The following is a 19558-nucleotide window of genomic DNA, read 5'->3' on the forward strand; positions in this document are numbered from 1 at the left end:
TGTAGATGTATTTTGACTTCCTAGTCTAGGACTGCGTGTGAATGAGTGGTACAAATTCCATCCCTAAAGGCAGTCTAGAACCTGGGTCTTCCTGCTCCTAGTCCCGTACCTTAACCATTATACCACACTGGCTCTTGAATATATTTCTTCAATGTATTCTATTAATATAATATATTGGATATATTCTATCAAATATGTTCAATATATTTAACAGGACCAAAAGGCATTTTTTTAAATGTTGAAAGGGTTTTGGGGGGATACAATTTTTGTTTCCTGAGGTATAAATCTAAGATCTGCCTCCAAAAGTATTTGGTTCTCTTTAATTGGTATTTTGAGATTTGTAAGAGTGTTGCTTTAGTATGCTTTGTATTTTTAATCAAAGATTAGGATGGAATTTTCATAAGGGCTTTACTTCCTCTAAAATACATGTCCTATACATTGTCATCAGGAGTTGTCCAAAAAAATTCTGAGAGATCTTATGAAAATTCATACACCCTGATGGAAAATCCATAGAAATTAGATTGAATCTTCACCTAGAAAAGGACATAAAATGAATTTCCAAATATCTGTGCTCTGTGTTACAATCATTCTCTGCATTGTCTGAAGGCCCTTCATAAACTTGAGCTCTGTGCCCCTAAAAGACTGCACCCCAAATTTGAAGAGGCCTTTCTACGATAGCTTTACATGCAGCAGGAAAAGCTGCAGAGGAAATCAGAAAGAAGGCAAGCCTCAGTAAGCATGCGGAAAGGCTTGCCTACACACACACACACACACACACACTTCAAAATAATGATAGTCCTTATTTGATCTTAATCTTATCTGATGTAAAACAACCCTGTTACTTTATGAAAAACATATGTTTGTTCATTATTCTGATTCTACAGTGATCTCAAAAGAAACTTTTGCAAATTAATGGTAACTTTTAAAACATTGCCCAAAATATTTACCTTAAGGGATTTCAAGATATTTATATTATAAACATTGATGTCTTGGTTTGGTTCAGATATAATAATCCCAGCCACTGCATTTAGAACAATCTTCCCCAAACTATGAGGCTCTGCTCATAGCTCTGCTGGACATTAACTCCAGTCACAAAAGTTTTAGTTAAGCACATCTGAAGGGCAGCAGTTTAGAAAGGGCTGATTTATAAATGGAAGCATTCCTTTTCCCTCTTTTCCTCTCTGCCTTTTCATATTGTTTATAAATATTAAACAAATTTCACTAATTAGCTTTGAATCCTGTTTTGAATCCTGTTTAAGGGAGAATTGTGGCTAGAGGTGATGGCCAGTGTCAACAAAAGCCTTGCCTACAATTAAGACCCATAGCCAGGCAGTGGTGGAAATGAGTCTATGTAATCCCACACCTGCATTCTTATAATTACATAATTACTGTCAGATTTGGAAGAAAATTACAAAACAAAATATAAAATACCTAATTGCATTTCTCATGAGCTTATTCATATCTCACATAAAATTCTTAAAACCTTCACAAACCTTGAGTTAAAGAAAAGGAAGTTTGTACTTTAGCCATTTATCCTTCGTTATAATAAACTACTGTGTTTTCTAGCTGTATCTATTTGGGGCAAAAACACAGTAAAGAAAAACTATTAATAACTATTGCTAAATAAAGCTCTTTTTCTTTAAAACTCTTCCCTCAATATTCAGGGCCTTATTTGTTACTGCTTATAACTAACTAATACAACCACTTTTCAATCATTATACATTCTACTTCCTGTTTCTTGTAGGAATCAACTATGAACAAAAGAATTACCCATAAAGCAATAACAACTCTGTTATTGATTCAGGTCACTGTGTGGCAGTGAATTAGTAAAAGTAAGATATTCCTTTATATATTAGTAATAATAACTTTATTACACAAAATCTCTGTAATTTAGATTCTTGATTCTCATACTGTATTTGATAGCATAGATTTCTTTCCTTCTGTAGTCCTATGCAGGCATTGATTTGCCTGTAGAAGAATTGGGCTAATCTCTAGTGGACAGAGATGCACATTTAAGCTACTTTCCTCCAAATATTCCCAGGTGCCTGATGTTCTACATGTACATCTCAAAGAGGTTCTGTATGCAGATCCAGCTGACATTGCCTTAGGCAGGTTTCTGCTCCCTGGGATTCCTCAAGTGTCTTTAGTGACATTCATTTACAGATTTTTAAAAAATATATACCTTCATATTGAATTCATGAATATACAAAAAAGAATCAAACATGGAGGCATTTGAGACCAGAGTTTTGTAGCATGTCCAACATAGTTAAGTTTATCTGTATGCAAGTGAATGTTTCCATTGCACTTTCTTACCACTCTAATCACATGCATCTCTGCTCAGAAGTAAAGTGCATAGCAATTGATTGGCTTTACTTATGGATAAGTATGCATAGCCCCAAATTATTGAAAAATAGCTGTGTTTGGAAATTATCCTATTTGTACAGTTAACCTTTTAAAGTTTGATAAATGATTAAAGACAATCCTCCTTTTCATACACTCTAAATTAACAGTATAAAATATCCCTTTCTCACTGCAAAAAGCTTGATTATCCTCTTTTTTCAGAATTTGGAGAAGGAAGTGAATGAGTTTTGTTTTTATCCTAATAAAGAACTTGTGTCTTTTTCTAGTTCTTACCTAATATAATTTTACAAAAACAAAAATCAGACAACTTTCATACCTGGCTCCTAAGAGGAATCCGACTGAGGAGTGCTGAAACTTTTCTTATATTTTTATTGGTTAGAAAGGTGAATCTACCCAATCAAAAACGTGTTCCCTGGAAATGGGAACAAAATATTTTTTTAGATAGCTCATTAATTTTTGCATATATGTTAATTTTCATGGCATTATCTCATGATCTAGTTATTGTAGGGTCTCTTAAGTTCAACAGTCAGAAACCAGTGTTGCACACTTTGAAAACACCAGTTATCTTTAGAATCCATAATAACATTAAAAACATTTTAAAATCCCCTGGCTTAATTGCAGTGGCAATATATTAGCTTAACACCTGATGAATGTCTCTTTATTTGTCACTGAGTGTATACATAAAATGTTTTAAAATAGGGCTTCTATGTATATCAATCTCCATCATTTTTGTAAGTCAGCTAAAGTACACAACATCCAAGTCTCAAAGAACCAAAGTATACATAATTTGTTCCTTGTCTAAACAAAGGTGTATGTTCAAATTTTCCAAAGGGAAGATTTTCATATTGCAATGCCAAGTGCACCTGCAGACATGTGAACATATACTTATGAGAAGCAAACAATTGCTGTACAGAAGACAACTGTAGCAAACAGTTGTCTGCATAAATAATGAATATAGATATGTCCATATGTAATCATTTGTTTCCACATATCTTTGGTTATTCTTCTGAAATGGATAACTACACACATCAGCATAGTCATACATCTCTGCAGGAATTTTTGGCACGCCTAGCTACTCATCACTAAGCTACTCATTTTGAAAGCTGATCCACTAGCTGAGTCAAGAGCTATTTCTAAGACAGTAGTCTGAGGTTATTATTAAGAGAACACGGTGATAATGGTTGTCAGCATGGAGCAGCGAGAGTAAGCACAATGACTTGTATTAGCCTTAATGAAAGCTACACTGCTAAATCCCACCATTCCATACTGGAAGATTAACACAAAGTGTACATGGAGTGTTTACTTTTTATTAATACTCTGTTCATTACCACTTTCTTCTTCCTCCTCTTCCTCCTCTTCCTCTTCCTCTTCTTCCTCCTCCTCAACTTCATCTGCTTCTTCCTCTTCCTCCTCTTCCTCCTCCTCTTCTTCCTCCCTATCTACTTCTTCATCCTCCTCCTCATCATCACCTTGTTCTTCATTATCATCAGAATAGTCCTCTTCTTCCTCCTCCTCCTCTTCTTCTTCTTCCTCCTCCTCCTCCTCCTCTTCTTTATCATCCATTTCTTCAGTTCCATCTGTTTCATAACATTCATCTACTGAAGAGTTGTCTGTTTTAACCACAAACGGTTTTCTTTTAGGAGCAGGTTCTTGGGGTTGCTTCTCTTGGGTTTTTCTTTTTTTTGCCAAAGGACAGCCATAAACACTGTTCAGAAAGAATTAATACACGTGTTATTACACTGTCTACCAGATCACCAGTAAAAAAGGGGCAAATGCTTGGGTGCAATTTACCGTTTTCTTTGAAAAATACACTTTCTTCCATAAAAAACATAGGAGAGATGTAAATATTTGGCAATGTACCTGAAATTAACATTCAACAGTAATTATGGAAATTCTTATTAATCTTTTCCTCTATTGCCTTTTTCACTAGAATCAATGGAAAATGTTTTACAGAATAAATATCATCCCCCACTGGGGCTTTTGTCATATTTCTGCTAGCTGGATTATATGGGGTTCTTTTTAAAAATAACAACAGGTGTAAACAGGTTGTAGGGAACCTATTTCAGCACCAGACTAAAGGTTTAGTGCTTAACAACAATAGACAAGTTGGTAAAAATGCTTTCTTACATAAATCACATAATGGAAGAAAGAAGGCTTTGGTCTTTCTTTGTGACATCCTTCTTTAAGTGCATGGTGCATCTTTTCTACTAATAAAATACACTCTCCATTGTTTAGGAAATAGAGACACTCTTGTGCTGAAATACATTGTATATGTACACCAATAACCAGAGTCTGAGCTCCCTATTCTTTCAGTATACATTCTAAAATGCATACACTTTTGGGTATGCATTTACTGTGCAAATACCTTCACTGATTTCAGAAGCATGGAAGTTAACACTGAAATTATATTTGTATTCTTAAAAATAGGTCCCAGTATGAGATTTATTTCAGAGTAGAATATATAGGACTGTAGCTTAAATGGACCACAACTTCTGTGCATGGCTTCTGAAGTGAATGTTACAGGCTTAAAACAGGTTTTACCTTTCCAGTTCAATTCAATTACTTGTTTTATAATATAGGGAGAAAGTAGAAAGCAGCAATATCCTGGAGTCTATAGGAAACCCATTCAATCATGTGACTAGTTTACTATAACACCTACTCTTTCCAAGTACTAGTGGCATTCCTTCAGATGGGAGGAGGTTCAGACCTACAGTCTTCATGAGCACATCATAATGATCTCAAAGGAAAAAAAAAAGCCTACCAGTTTTATGCTGGGAACAGTATGTTAATGTTTGGTCCATTCAGATGAATAGGGGAATTAAGGACATACTTCCATGACAACAGAAAGAAAGCCAGCCCATTCCACATAAAGAAGGTTCTTGTCCCAAGGCTCCTCCACAGCAGTCCCAATCTAAAGAGCAACATTAGCTTATTAAATTGAGTAGCTGAATAAAGAGGCTGAGTCTGCTGTGAAGAAACTCAACTGCCTTGCTCTTATCCCAAGGGACTTTCTGCAGGACAGGCTTCCACGTCACACTAACCGTTTCTGCGGATGCAGCCCATTCATCTCTATACATCTCTCATGGCATTGCAATATTGTCAATGATCTGACAGGATTCTTAACTATCCAAGAAGAGACTGAGAGGGAGGAAATGGGTATTTCCAAATCTGATGAGAGCCAGTGGTTTCTCCAGCATTATATACTGTATTATCATCACTGTCTGAGATTGCTGCAACTCAAATGGAAGGTAGTCTATTAGCTTGAGTTAAATATCCCTTTGTCTTTAAAAATGTCTTTTTAAAAAGGGTTCCCTCCCACAAGACACTACTTCTGATGAAAATTTTGTCTGGAACTTTATTTTTGTATGCATCTTATTGGAGAAAGAGTAAGTGCTCCAAAACTGTGGAAGCAGCTGGGTTGCAGATTGCCTTTGAAAATAAACTGCTTTCATGTGATTAGTAAGAGAGCACTTCAACCTGTAAAATAATGTGAGAAGAGGTCTTAAGTGTTTCAATAACTATGGATACATTCACCTCCTGACCCATGTTAGTGATAGCAAAATAAGCACTCATACCAACTCAATAATTCTATTATCTCTGTGTCACACAGAAATGTCCATTCTTTTTAGCAGGATTCTAAAGAGAAGTCATGACAATAATTTGGGTCCACTGACTTATCAACAACTGAAAGATTACAAATCTGATTACCAACAATTGAAAGATTAAAAATCTTGACTGTTCATTGGATAAAAATGATACAAACTGTGCTACTGATTAACTTAATGATCAGAACCAGGCAATGAGGTGAAACAGAAAATCAAATTAATTCTGGTAACACCTAAAAAATTAAATGTGACACACAGTAGCAAAAGGAGGAATAGGTTCATTTTAGAAGCAGGAGAATGAATTTATGGTTCATTGTAAACATAGCATAATATTAGCTATTAATATTTAATAAAATATATTTTCAATATGTAAAGAGGAGTATTGTTTGTGTGCCACAAAATTGATCATGATGCACAGGGGTGGGGAAATTTTTGGTGGTATTTAACATTTTGGGGGAAAAAGTTGCAGAGGTGGAGTGATGACACAAATTATTATTATTATTATTATTATTAAAATTTATTGGCTGCCCATTTCCAGAGGACTCTGGGTGGTGCACAAACTAAAAGAGACATAAAAATAACTAAAATTGGTCTGGGTTCAACAGAATTTCTTAAGTTTTCTGCAATATAGAATGGATTGGGTGGAGAATTACTTTATTATTTTAAAGTGTATTAACTCTCTACAGTTTTTGTTCCCTAATTCCTGGAAACTGTGCCAGCAAACTTTGTTAATTATTCCACCAAAATGTGTCTACACAGCCCAAATTAGGGAAGTCTGGTGCCACAAAAAGGGCTTGGAGGCTGACTATAGTGCTGGTGTCATGGGCTGCCTATTTTTGACATAAAAGAAAGTGATAGTAAAGACATCACTCTCTGAGAATAATATTAGCTCCATTCAGGCATTTCAAATAAATGTGCTATGTGGGTAGTAACAGGGTTTCACACATTATCTCCAACCCAGCATTCTGTTCTTCACAAAGACAAATGCAGATGTATATTGAGAAGCCTATTCAGAGTTTGCTGTTGTGGAAAGTGCAAAGCCCCAGAGCTGGGTCCATGGATGGAGGCCATGTGCATTCCCTACTCTATTGTTTACATTCTGAAGGCCTAAAAAGAACTGCTTTTTGCACATTTCAGGAAAATGTCCTCCATCCAACCCCACCCAAGATTGTTCTGGCTCATCTCTACTTGAATACATAGTCCCCCCACCAATAGTTTTGGTATGAAAACTCATGCAAATACGTTACACACATTTCTCTTAATACATGCAGCTTTGTACACATGATTTACAAGCAGTTTTCCATACTATGTTTCATGTATACTTTCCATTAATTTTTGCATTTGTGCCTATGTTTTTATCATTGACTGTTGGAACCATGCTGCACTATTCTTAAAATTACCACTTCTGCTTAACACATACACTCCAATTTGCATTTTCAGTTACAACTGATCCTCAGGAGGCAGTACATGACCAGTTTCATCTTTATTGGGCATCATCAGACATGCATCATCAGATCTTATTCTATAACTCTGGGTGAATAAAAATACCAGTACGTAAAATAACAAAGTGTAAACACCACAAGACAGCCTAACAAAAGCACACATATTAGACTCCACTAATATCCCATCTGAGTGTGTGAGGGAAAAGCCAGAGTTTCAAGGACTTCCAGAAAGCCAAGTCAGGACCATCCGGATCTCAAGAGGGAGGCTGTTCCAAAGGGTAGGTTTCATGACAGAGGAGGCATGCCTACTGGGTCCCATTAGATGACACTGTTTCACAGAAGAGACCCAAAGCATGCCTACCTTGCCAAATCTGATGGGATGGGCAGAACTCATAGGAGATAGATGGCCCCACAAGGGCTTTAAAGGAGACCATCAGTATTTTTGAACTGCACCTGGAAACCTACTAGGAAACCTACTAGGAATCAGTGCAGCTCATGTAGCAGGGTGGGAGTATAGTGGTATGCCCCAAACTGCATGTATTGCTGCATTCTGGACTAGCTATAGCTTCCAAATGCTTTTCAAGGGCAGCACCAAGTAAACACATAGCGATACTCCAAAAGGGAAATAACTAAGGTATGAGTGACTATGAGCTGAGCCTCCTGATCCAGAAACAAGTGCAACTGGCACACAAAATGGATTTGTGTAAAGGCTCTCCTGGCCACTGCTGCCACTTGCTCCTCAAACAAGAGCCATCAGCCCAACAGCATTCCCAAATCACACACCAATTGCCTGGGGAGTGCTACCCCACCCAAAATTAAGATGGAAAATCTCCAGATCTGCGGGGTGGGGCGGAATGCTCTAAAACTACAGTCACTCAGTCTTGAACCCAGAGTCTCACAGCCTCCAGGTACTGGGACAGATGGCATCACTTGGACAGCTGGGGAAGAGATGATCTTGATGATACTTAATCCTGTGCTGATGAATGACTTCATGAGTCTAAAAGCTTCATGGAGATGTTGCATAGCAGTGGGGAGTGGGGAGTGGGGAGAGAGTCGAGACCTGAGACAGAAGTCTAATGCTCAACTTCTCCCCCCACCCCCAGCAACTTTGACTAGAACCAGCCTCAGAGGAGGGAGGAGAATCCACTACAACACCATGCCCCCTCCCAACTCTCAATCTCCTAAACTGGTCCAGAAGGATACTATGATCAATGTTATCAAAGGCCACCAAGAGATAAAGGAGGGCTGGGATGGATACCCCCACCCTATTCTGAGCCTGTCAGAGGTCACCCACAAGCATGATCAATGCTATAGCATTACTATAACCCAGTATGAAATCCAACTATACTGTAATAGGCTGAGATAATTTGTTTCCTTCAGGGCTCTTTTGAGCTGTAAGCCTACCCTTCTCAACAAGAAGAGTGGAGACTGGATGAAAATTGCCCAGTTCTGTTGGATCCAACAATGGCCTGTTGAAGAAGGAGTAAACCATCACTTCCTTCAAAACAAGTAGAACCATCCCCTGCCATAAAGAAGCATTCATCACCACTTGGATCTAACCACATGTTATCTCCTAGGAGGCCTTAACCAAACAGAAGGGACATAATTCTAAAGCACAGGTGGTAGAACTTGAAGTCCCAAGGACCCTGTCCACTTCTGCAGAAATAACAGGCTCCAACTCTCCCCAGATAATTGGCAAGACTATGTCTCAATCAATTCCATAGGACCTGCCCAGACAGAATCTAACTTGGAGCAAATCCAAAAGACTTCATATGACAGATTCGTAAAATAGTCATCAAAACAGTCCTGCAAAGGTTCCCCTGGTCCTTTATCAAGAGGGACAGAATCACTTGATGTGTAGTGTTAATCCAGGTTATTCTGGTTTATCAAACAAAATAGAATAACCTGGATTATTATGAAACAGGCCACTGGATTTTTCTTGTTAAAGGTTAGAAACATCATGCTTCTGAAAAAAAAAACAGTCTGAGCTTCAGATACAAACAATCTCCCTCTTTGTCAAGCATATATCAAATACTTTAAGAAAAAAGTGTGAAGCATTGCTCTGAGGTCCATCACAATAACCTGAATTTGGTGGTTTGAAATTTAGATCAAGAAGATTGTACTTTGTGGAAAAGAAGTGTTAATGTAGTTCAGGATATATATATATATAAATATGATCCTATTAGCCACTGTGCTTTACAAAAGTATGATATGAATGTAGGCCAAATTTATTATTAGGTTTTTCTAAGCATTCCATCTTGGACTACCACATTAAAGAAGAACTTGAATACATAATTGCTTCGACTATACTAATAGTATTATCTATTAGTTTGTAGATTAATCTCCTTTGGGAAATAGAACTATGATCCCAAGAGTGGAGAAACTCCCATTGTGTACTGTATGAGTATTGTGCAAAGGAAGTAGCAATTTCCTCTAAAGCCAGCAAATCTCATGTGTCTGAGCCTCTGAGAAAAGGCTGACACTTTTTTAAACCATCCTTTACTATCAAAAAGAGAGGAAAATAAAAACCCTTGATTAGGAACAGAAAAAAAGAATGTTGGAGAGAAGCACTCTTGAACACAGAAAATCCCAAGAGCTAGTGTGCTATAGAGGTTACAATCCCAGACTAGAAGTCAGAGATCTAGGTACAAATCCACTCTGAAATAAGGAAACCCACAGAGTTACTGTAATTGGAGTGAGTTATGAATTCATTGTTCAGTAGTACTTCCCAAAATTGTTATAGAGGAAAACTGCAAGAGGAATTCTATGTATGCTGCCTTGAGTTCCTGAAGGAAGACTGAATATAATTGAATGAGAGACTAATAAGTAAAACAGGAATAAAGGAATATTATTTGCATTATTTCAATCTTTAGTCTAAGTAATTAACTGTTGATCAGCCAAGGAAATGCTTCTATGAAATGAAATAAATGTTGTTCTGCCCATACAACAAAACATATTTTTGAATTAATTGAAAGCCAAAGATTTGAAGAGATCCCAGCTATACATGCTGTGATGTTTCTTAGATCTAGGGATCTGTCAAAAATATGCATGTCATACTATAAAAATATTTTCAGCTGCTGCATTTTCACAACTGCATCTACTACAGCAGTCATAGTTCAAGCCACTGCTATGCACAGTGCTGCATTCTTATAAATCTGAGCATTTCAAAAATATATGCATCAGTTCTATTTAGAACTTGATATTCACTGTTTGAATGCAATTAAAATGCATATTTTTGATACACAAATAGACATTATTTATGTGACAAAATTGTACATATTAATTATATGCATGCAAATGACATCTTGTATGGTTTGGCATTTAAAGAGCTATAGTACTCTAATTTCTGCTTCCTTACCAGGGAGGTTGCCCACAATTCATCTATCTTTCTCATAAATTCAGTGTTAGTTTAATTTAAGGTGCTGATTAAGAAGTGACACAAAAACCTCAACTGCTTCTTTGTACAGAAAACCAAATCCAGACTGGAACAACAGGAGAAACACATCTTTCCCATATCTAACCACTGTTGAAAGAGGACTGTTCACCATAATGGTTAGCAGTGGACTTGGTGCTTCAAAGAATAAACCTACATCTTTGAATATTTGTATCCAGTAGAGTGCAAAAAGTTTCATTCTTCATAATTGGGTCTTTGAGTCTTACACACAGAATGAAGATCCTTCAAATTTACAGCTGAGTCTGACCAGACCTGAGAAAAGAACCAGTTCTGGATGCTTTGTACAGATATGAGACAAACAGCTGTATTATACTTTTCTTGTCTTAATAGATATGTAATAATGATATTCTATTCTATATTGTATTACACAAACACACACCCTCTTACAGCATTCCTTCTTTGAGAGTTTGGGTAATATTTATAGCAGATGAATGGTTAAGAGAGAAAGCACCAGCATTTTCTACTTATGTTACACTCAATATAAACATATACACAATGAAACAGCTTCAGTGTTGGAAAGATCCTTCCTTCCTTCCTTCCTTCCTTCCTTCCTTCCTTCCTTCCTTCCTTCCTTCCTTCCTTCCTTCCTTCTTTCCTTCCTTCCCTCCCTATGGCTGACCACTTACCAACATCTGTGGACACTTACAGAAGGTTAAAACAAGTTATATCAATCACTTAAAACAATAGTAAAAATGATATAATGGACCAGGATAATCTTATTATCTTCTCTAAACCTCCTGTCTCTAAGGTTGAAGCAAAAGTAAAATGATCCAAGTATGTTGCTCTGGGTTATATAAAAGAATGCTAATATGAAAGAAGTAAGCAATGTGATTGTCATACAGTAAATGCTTTTGTAATCATACAGGGTAGTTCTTTTAGCCTGAGCCAATGACAGATTTCTCATACAAACTGCCAATTTGAGTATATGTTACATATCTCCATTAGGAAAAAAAAATGTTGTTCAAAACAGTTATTTCCACACCCAAACCCAATGCTTTAAAAACTGTTGTGATGGATTAGACTAATTCGATATTGGGCTCAACCCTTGAATTACACATAAAAATAAACAGCTCTGCTGGTTGCACTGATTCCTATCACTATATATAGCTCCTTACACAATACTGCTCAACATGCTTTGCAAATGAGGTGAGTGTCCTTTTATCCCTTTTTTCAGACATAGAAAATGACAGGCTAAGGGGGCGAGATATTGGAAGAGAGAGAATTACTTGCTTAGCTTGTGAAAATTACCTTAGTGTTCCTGTTATTGCCAATCTAAGAAGCAGAATTTATAAAGTTCTTCTCGGACTATCTGGTTCTATCAGTGAAACAAACACAAATAATCATTCTATATGGATATTTAAAGCATCTCTTGAGAGAGAAAAATATGCTGGTGAACTTACTGGCTGCTTATTTATTTTTATTCCCTCTCCTGGAGGACCTACTCAGCCTTTCCTAGTTTGGTGGCTGACACAGCAGTCTGTCGTGATGGCAACAGAAACACTAAGAGAGGCCTGTGCCTGTCAACTGCTAACTGAAAGAAAATGAGCTATCATCATGGAAATATTTGGGGCCTGCCAATGCCGAAACTTTACTCCAGATCCTGTAACCCAGATCTGCTGCTTCTTTTGCTCTTGCTACTGCACAGATGGACCATCCAGCACCTTCTGAAACTATGTATTAACATTTAACATCAACAATTCTTTGGTCGCTCTTAGTAATGAATTTTGAATACTTAAGGGAAAAATCCTTAATATCCTGATGATACCTTTGATATTCAGGGGTACCCATAGAAAAGGTCAAAAAGTCAGGATGGCAGTTGCAGCTGTGTAATCAAAGCCCCACCCCTTTTTATGTGTGCTGCATTGTGTGATACATGTAAAAAAAAGGCAGGACTTCACCTGCATGATTGCAGCCACCATCTTGATGCCCCTTGGACACCTCTGATGGAAACTGTGTTTTCAAATGTATCATAGGCACAAGACTTCAGTTCCTTCAGTTTAAAGTTTTAATGAAATAACTTTTAGAAAGTCTTTTTCATAAGTCTTTGAGGTGACTGGGCTATACATTATGCTAAGCCACAATGTTGCTTGATTTTGGTTTGGTGTGTTATATGAGCTGGTGTGTTAGACGAGCATTGGTAGTTTAGAAACTGCGGCTTTCAGGCTGATCTCAATGTTTGAATGATGTATTAGGAACTACATTCTAAAAAGTATAATAAAAATGCATTATATTAAATACAGTTACTATAATTACACTCCATGCAACTAAACATTATCTCAGCCAATATATTAAAAATTACAACAAACTATTCATATTTCTTAGTATATATTTTAACTATTTTAAAGAAACATGCATATATTAAAATATAATAGAAATATAAAGATTATGCTAATTGAGAATTCCTATTTTAACCCCAGGAGTTAAATACCAATATGTTCATGCTACTACATAAGAGTTGACACCTTGAACACGCACACAGAACCACACATTTCATCCTAGGATTGCCATGAGCTTTCCCTATAGTTTAAGAGAGTACAAAAGGGGCCTCGCCCTTTTAGCTCAACTGGAAGACCGCACAACCAAATCTTTCTTTAAAATTAATATTAAAATATGTATATCCTGCCTTCTGATTTATGATATCATTGACAAATAGTAAAAAAGGCAAGTCATAAACTTTATGGATGGAGTGATGGCATGCACAATGATGTCTCATAAAGAATAGGGCGGGAAGGGGGAGTTATTTATCTGTGTGGACTCCAGAGCATACAGATTGACTGCCTGCGTGCACAGAATTTTTCATAAATATCCCACAGTGCATTACGATATACAGCCGCCATACATTAATTAGAGCATTCGACAGACACTGCAATGTGTTACACTCACCCAAGTGAATCTTCATTTTTCACATGCAGGGCCTTACTAATTAAAATCAGCTTTGCAATTAAATGTGGAAAATTGTGTTAAACTTTCAAGCATGGTTTTAAGGATGTGGGTGGAAGGAAGGAAGGAAATAATTTTTTAGAAAAATATTATTTCTTTATTTTCATGCAAATGAAACAGCCCCCCCCCATCAAAAGAAGAACCAGCAAAAGAGAAGGGATGAGGATTTTTTTTCTTGCTTTCTTCCCCACCCCTGTATTATACATGCTTCTCTCTGTTGCAGAGGCAATGTTCCACTATCTTCCTGCCAGTACTTGGCCCAGTTCCAATGCTTTTAGTGAGTGCTATCTGTCAAGGCATGAATAATACAGCCTCTAGGCTGTCGGCAGAATCCAAATGAGGCATATATCAGGAAGCAAGCACTCGACTTTAGCTCCAGAACATGCTCCTGTGAAGACAGGCAATTATTCACCCACGGCTGCAGTCATGGCAATCAAACCAGTGGGTGAAAAGGTATAAGAAGCGCAGGAGGAGGGAAGAGGAAAAGAAATGGGCACAACAGCAGAGAGAATTCAATAATTCTCTAATAAGAAAGGATTTCCTAATCAAAGAGATACATTTGGCTAACACTTAAGAGGATGCTAATGCAAACATAGTTATTCTATTTTATTCTATTCTTTACTCAGAGAGTTAAACCTAAATTGATAAGTATTTACTTTTAAAAATCAATTTCCAGGATTTGTTCTCCCTCACTCCTTCCCTCTTTTTAAAAAGCATAAATAGAAAGAAAGAGAGATGGAGTTGGTTAAAGATAACATTTGGTTATAAGATGACTCTGTTGATTAAAAGGCTGAAATATGCCCAGTAGATGCCCTGGGGAAAATGTGCTGAAATGGTGAGGAAAAGACTGAAAAAAATGTATTTCCAAAATGGCAAAGAAAAGGAATGATTGTTTTGGTGGCATTTGCCAGGATTTTCTCCCTCTTCCCCTCACTGTTTTTTTAAAGGCTAGATGTGAATTCCAGTCGGAGATTAAATGGGTTACTTCTTAAAATAGAAATACATGATTTTAATTGTGCAGATGCAATTAATGTGCTTTTTACAAAAGTCACAAGTAATTTCATGGCCTCTTTAAAAAAATCAGAAAAATAATTGTTAAAGATGGTTTGGGGCAGCAGAAGGTGTCACACAAGCACTATACATTGATGCCCCTGTGAGCATTACTTCCTCTGTGTAGTTCAAATTACAATGAAAGCATATTTGCACATGGGACAAGGGACACACTTTCTCACCACCACCACCACCACCCCTCTTGTTTCAACTGGGGATTAGTTGAGAGAAAATATACCTCCCCTGCAACAAAAATATGAGATGTGATAAAATTATTGAAATGAACTTTAAATCATTTAAGGCTCATGTACCTTAAACTCCAGTATGATCCTGCCTGTTTCATCCAGTCAGCTAAAGAGGCCCAGTGTGTGTTCCATCATCAGAAGTGTGGCTAATGGCAACAAACAGCAGGACCTTCCTGGTAGGAAGCAGCACCCTGATTGTAGAATTGTTCATAGAATAATTTCTCTTGCCTATTCTTTTAATCTCTCAACTGCTCCCCGCTTTCCTTCTACTTTAGTCTTTTAATACATAATGGCATTACTATTGCCTTTATATATGCTATAGTCTGCCTAAATACCATGAACCCAACTTACATATAATTGTTTTTTACAAAGAGACATTTGGTGTTCAAAAGATAATGGTTTAATGTACAGGTGAACACAGTTTAGGTAGCCTGGGGCAGCAGTTAATGTTTTTGGGGAGCTGGGCAATATGCAGAGTGAGTAATGCTGGGATACTTCATTTTATATGCCTCTCCTATCTCAGATCAGTGAAGGGTTGGGAGGAAATAAAAGTTCACTTTTTCCTTGAGTTATAATCCCAGGGCAGAAAAGTCATTAGGCCTAGAGGGGAAAAAACACACACGCACCATGTTTTTTTCCTTCCCATCTTCTCAAAATCCTTCTATTACTGCTATCAGCAGTACGTGACTTCCCTAGAGATTTAAAGCATCACTGTAATGGCCTGGCCACCCAAATTTTTCTTCATGTCCCCATGACTCTGACCCTTCCTTGTTCCCAGGCAAGGATCTATGGAGCCTTATCCTCCAGGCTCTAATAGGCAACCGCAAAAAACAGATGTGCAAAGACAGGGAAGACAAGTCTTCATTCCATGTGGTCTGTCACACTTGCCATCTTTAATCTTGGTTTTATTGATTTTACTGTAATTTCTTTGATTGTTGTGAGGTGCCCAGACTCGCTGAAAGTCAGACGGCATACAGGTTTAAATAATAATAATAATAATAATAATAATAAAATATTATTATTATTATTATTATTATTTCACCAGTCACTGGTTCTATCATTAGGGCAAGGCTGGTTTCCACTGAGGGCTGGTAAGTAGCTTTGTTTTAAGGTCATTGGAAGGCAGAGGGGGTATCAAGGGAGTATCAAGGCAGGGAGTGGGAAAGGGCAGTAGGTGCAGCAGCAGCAGCAGCAATAGCTTTAACTTTTTAATTGGAGAGTTGGCACCTTTCACCAAATATCTCCATGTATGCATTGACTTGAAGAGAAGCTACATTCAGGCAAGCTTGCTTAGACTTGCCTGTATAATCTCCTTATTCTCTAGAAGGAGACCAGCTTCAGCACCTCCTGAAGACACTGACAGGGTGTGAAGGCACATGTGCACTCCATGCATATGTTCTTCTTCAGAGGCATATTTGGGGGGTGGTCCTTGGTTTTGGACAAGACAGCTCCCAAATTACTCTTGCTATTTGAAGGAAAAGTGGGGCTGTTGATTCTGGTTTGTTTTTGTCTGAAACAAGCTATAGTTAATAAGAACCTTTTTGTCAGACCCAAGATGTATGTAGTCCAGCTTCCTGTTTCAGCGGTGACCATTCAGATACAAGGCAACAGTGCTCTCCTGTTGCTTTTTCCCACAGCAGTAGGAAGTCTCTGATACTGAGATAATATCTAATCATGATGACTTTGGCTACAGATGTCCTTAATGATTGTGGCTTATTGATATTCGTGGCTGGACATCATATTTGGTGGTATGAAGTATCATCCAATATGCTCAGTGAAGATGTACATTTTTGTGCATTTGTCCACACTCTCCACTAATTCAGTTTCACTTGATGCCCCTAGGTTCAAGCATTATGGGGGAAGCAGTTTCAGTTTCCCCAGGTTTATCCATCATGGAGATTTTATTTCACTGTGAAGTGAAAAGAGACGTTCTTCCTCCTTTGTGCAGAAAGTAGGAAGGTTAAGGAAATAGCAATTTAGGCTCAAGTTCCTTCCTCTCTCTTCCTTTGCTTTTACCAGTAAGAGAAAGACAGAGAAAGTTCAGATCATCTGAATTGTTCAAAGGCTTCCCTGTTCCCCATTACTTCTCTCAAGCTTACAGCAGAGTAAGAATATCAGAAGGTGAAGGAGGAGGAGTTTTTTCATTTATTAGAGTTATATGGCCACCTATCCCACCATAATGACAATGGGCGGCTAACAATATATAAAAGTAGAGTAAAAAACATTACAACTCCAAGAACAGAAGGAGGAAGCAGTAATTTAGGACATGAAAAATGGAAATAGAAATTAATGATATAGTTTCATTTCATTTTATACACATTGTTTTTGACTTCTACAAACATAACAGTAATACTAAGAACAAAGAGGTGTTTGCAATATATTGATTAGAAAAGAAAACATTATTTTAAACAAACATTACGCTAGAAATTTTAACTGAAAGCTTCTTTTTGTAGTCATTTTAATAAGGTCTGTTCCATGGACATAGCTGATAATTAGAGTGTTAAGAATTTGTTAAGAGCCATAGGAAAAAAAAATTGGTCCTTCTCCAAATAGTCTGGTGAAATGTCCTCAAAATTTCATTTAATTAACAGCTTCAACATTCAGTCTGTTCATGTATTGATATAGCAGGATTATGTCAAGAAGTAAAATCACACCTGCAAATGAACCTAATCTCTATTACAAAACCCCTAAATGCAAAATAGTTGTACCCTCCAATTGTTTTTCCTCCTACTGCAACCATATATTATATTTTAAAATCTTTGGAAACCTTGCCTAAATTGCTTTAAAGCAAGGAATAGCACTTAATTTTCAAAATTGTTCAAAAATCCACATGGTAATGTAGTTCAACCAATGGCTTGATTTTAGACTTTGTCAGAAGTTAAGATTTGATTGTACAAATTAATCACTTCTACAGAGGTTGTCAACCAACAAAAATATAGTCACCAAAAACCAGAATTAAGTAAATGTATGTCTTCTAAACTAATGAATCTAATTATTCCATTTTTTGTTTTTTATTTATTTATTTTATTTTTAATCTGCCTTTATTATTTTTATACATAACTCAAGGCGGGGAACATACCAAATACTCCTTCCTCCTCCTATTTTCCTCACAACAACAACCCTGTGAGGTGAGTTGGGCTGAGAGAGTGTGACTGGCCCAAGGTCACCCAGCCGGCTTTCCTGCCTAAGGCAGGACTAGAACTCTCTGTCTCCTGGTTTCTAGTCCAGCACCTTAACCACTAGACCATACTGGCTCTCCATACAAACCTCTCCATACAAACTGGTTTTGTATGACAAATCTATCTATCTATCTAGCTAGCTAGCTAGCTAGCTATCTAAAAAAAAAATCATTTTCCTTTCTGCCTGTGTTTGGAAAAGTATTCTTCAAGGTATAGAAAGGGTTAAAAAAAACACCCAGGGTTCTGAAAATAATATAGACTTGGATCCTAAATTATTCCATTGTTCACAGATACAGTATTATATATTATTTAGGAGATGCATCTTTATTTCAGCATCATCCTTAAGAATTATCAAATCCCAGAAACAGATAATCAAGGGCATATTAGTATGCAGGAAGAGGAGGAAAACATAAAAACAAGATTTGAAGAAGATGGACTGTATGCAAAAACAAAAAGTTGTATCTTCAAAGGCTGTAGCTCTGAGGTAAAATTATTCCATTTTTTTCAAAACATTTTGACAATGTCTAAAGAGGCATTCATTTCCATTCCATAATTCTGATTGTGTGAAATCATTTACACCATAAGGGGTTTATATTACTTGCCCTTAGTGATATCAAATGGGATTGGGCCAGAACTATCATATCATAGTTAGACTGCATGGTTATCATCTCTGAACAGAACTGAGTTATATGCATAAGAACCATGGAAACAGGGCACTGCTGCTCTTTCCAATTTCCTTGCATGCACTGACTCTAAATCTCATTCTGAGCAATGGTATCTGCAGGTCTTTTACTTGCATTCACTTGAAAATGAATTAAGAACTGAATTGCAAGTAAGGACATATTTCACCTGTCTGCAGAATTTATTGAGATTTTTGGTTATTGTGTCTTTCTAGGAAAAAAAAAGACCATGAGTCATAGTATCAAATCAAAGATAAATGTCCCTTTATTGTATTCAACTTTTTCCTGGTGCTCCAAGGAGCATGTGTATTTATCTGCATGTAACTATAGCTATGTCTCTATTATATGACCAAACTAGGGTTGTGGTCTTAAAGTATTTGCATTGCTTCAGTGAGACTGGATTGTGTGGCACCATAATTATTCCTAAACCATTTATGGTTAAGGATGTACAGTTATCAAAACTTTTATTGATTTCTTTATTCACTCCAACCTTTCACCCCACTTCACTAAATTCCAGTTGAAGTTAGAGATTTTGAACTCTTGAATTAGTGTAGTTTACTACAGGTTGTTTTTTGTTGTTGTTGTTCCTTTAGTTCAATATG

General features: G+C 36.9%; 1 protein-coding gene across 1 annotated transcript in view; it reads right to left on the bottom strand.

The window, feature by feature from the left end:
• The window catches only part of MYT1L (myelin transcription factor 1 like), a 327281-nt gene that overhangs the window by 95859 nt on the left and 211864 nt on the right, over positions 1-19558 (bottom strand). Inside the window, exon 6 of the mRNA XM_063314010.1 lies at positions 3690-4066. Within this exon, the coding sequence (XP_063170080.1) occupies positions 3690-4066 (377 nt within the window). The remainder of the gene's footprint in view (positions 1-3689; positions 4067-19558) is intronic.

The sequence above is a fragment of the Candoia aspera genome, chromosome 1 (assembly GCF_035149785.1).
Source record: "Candoia aspera isolate rCanAsp1 chromosome 1, rCanAsp1.hap2, whole genome shotgun sequence".
Lineage (NCBI taxonomy): Eukaryota > Metazoa > Chordata > Lepidosauria > Squamata > Boidae > Candoia > Candoia aspera.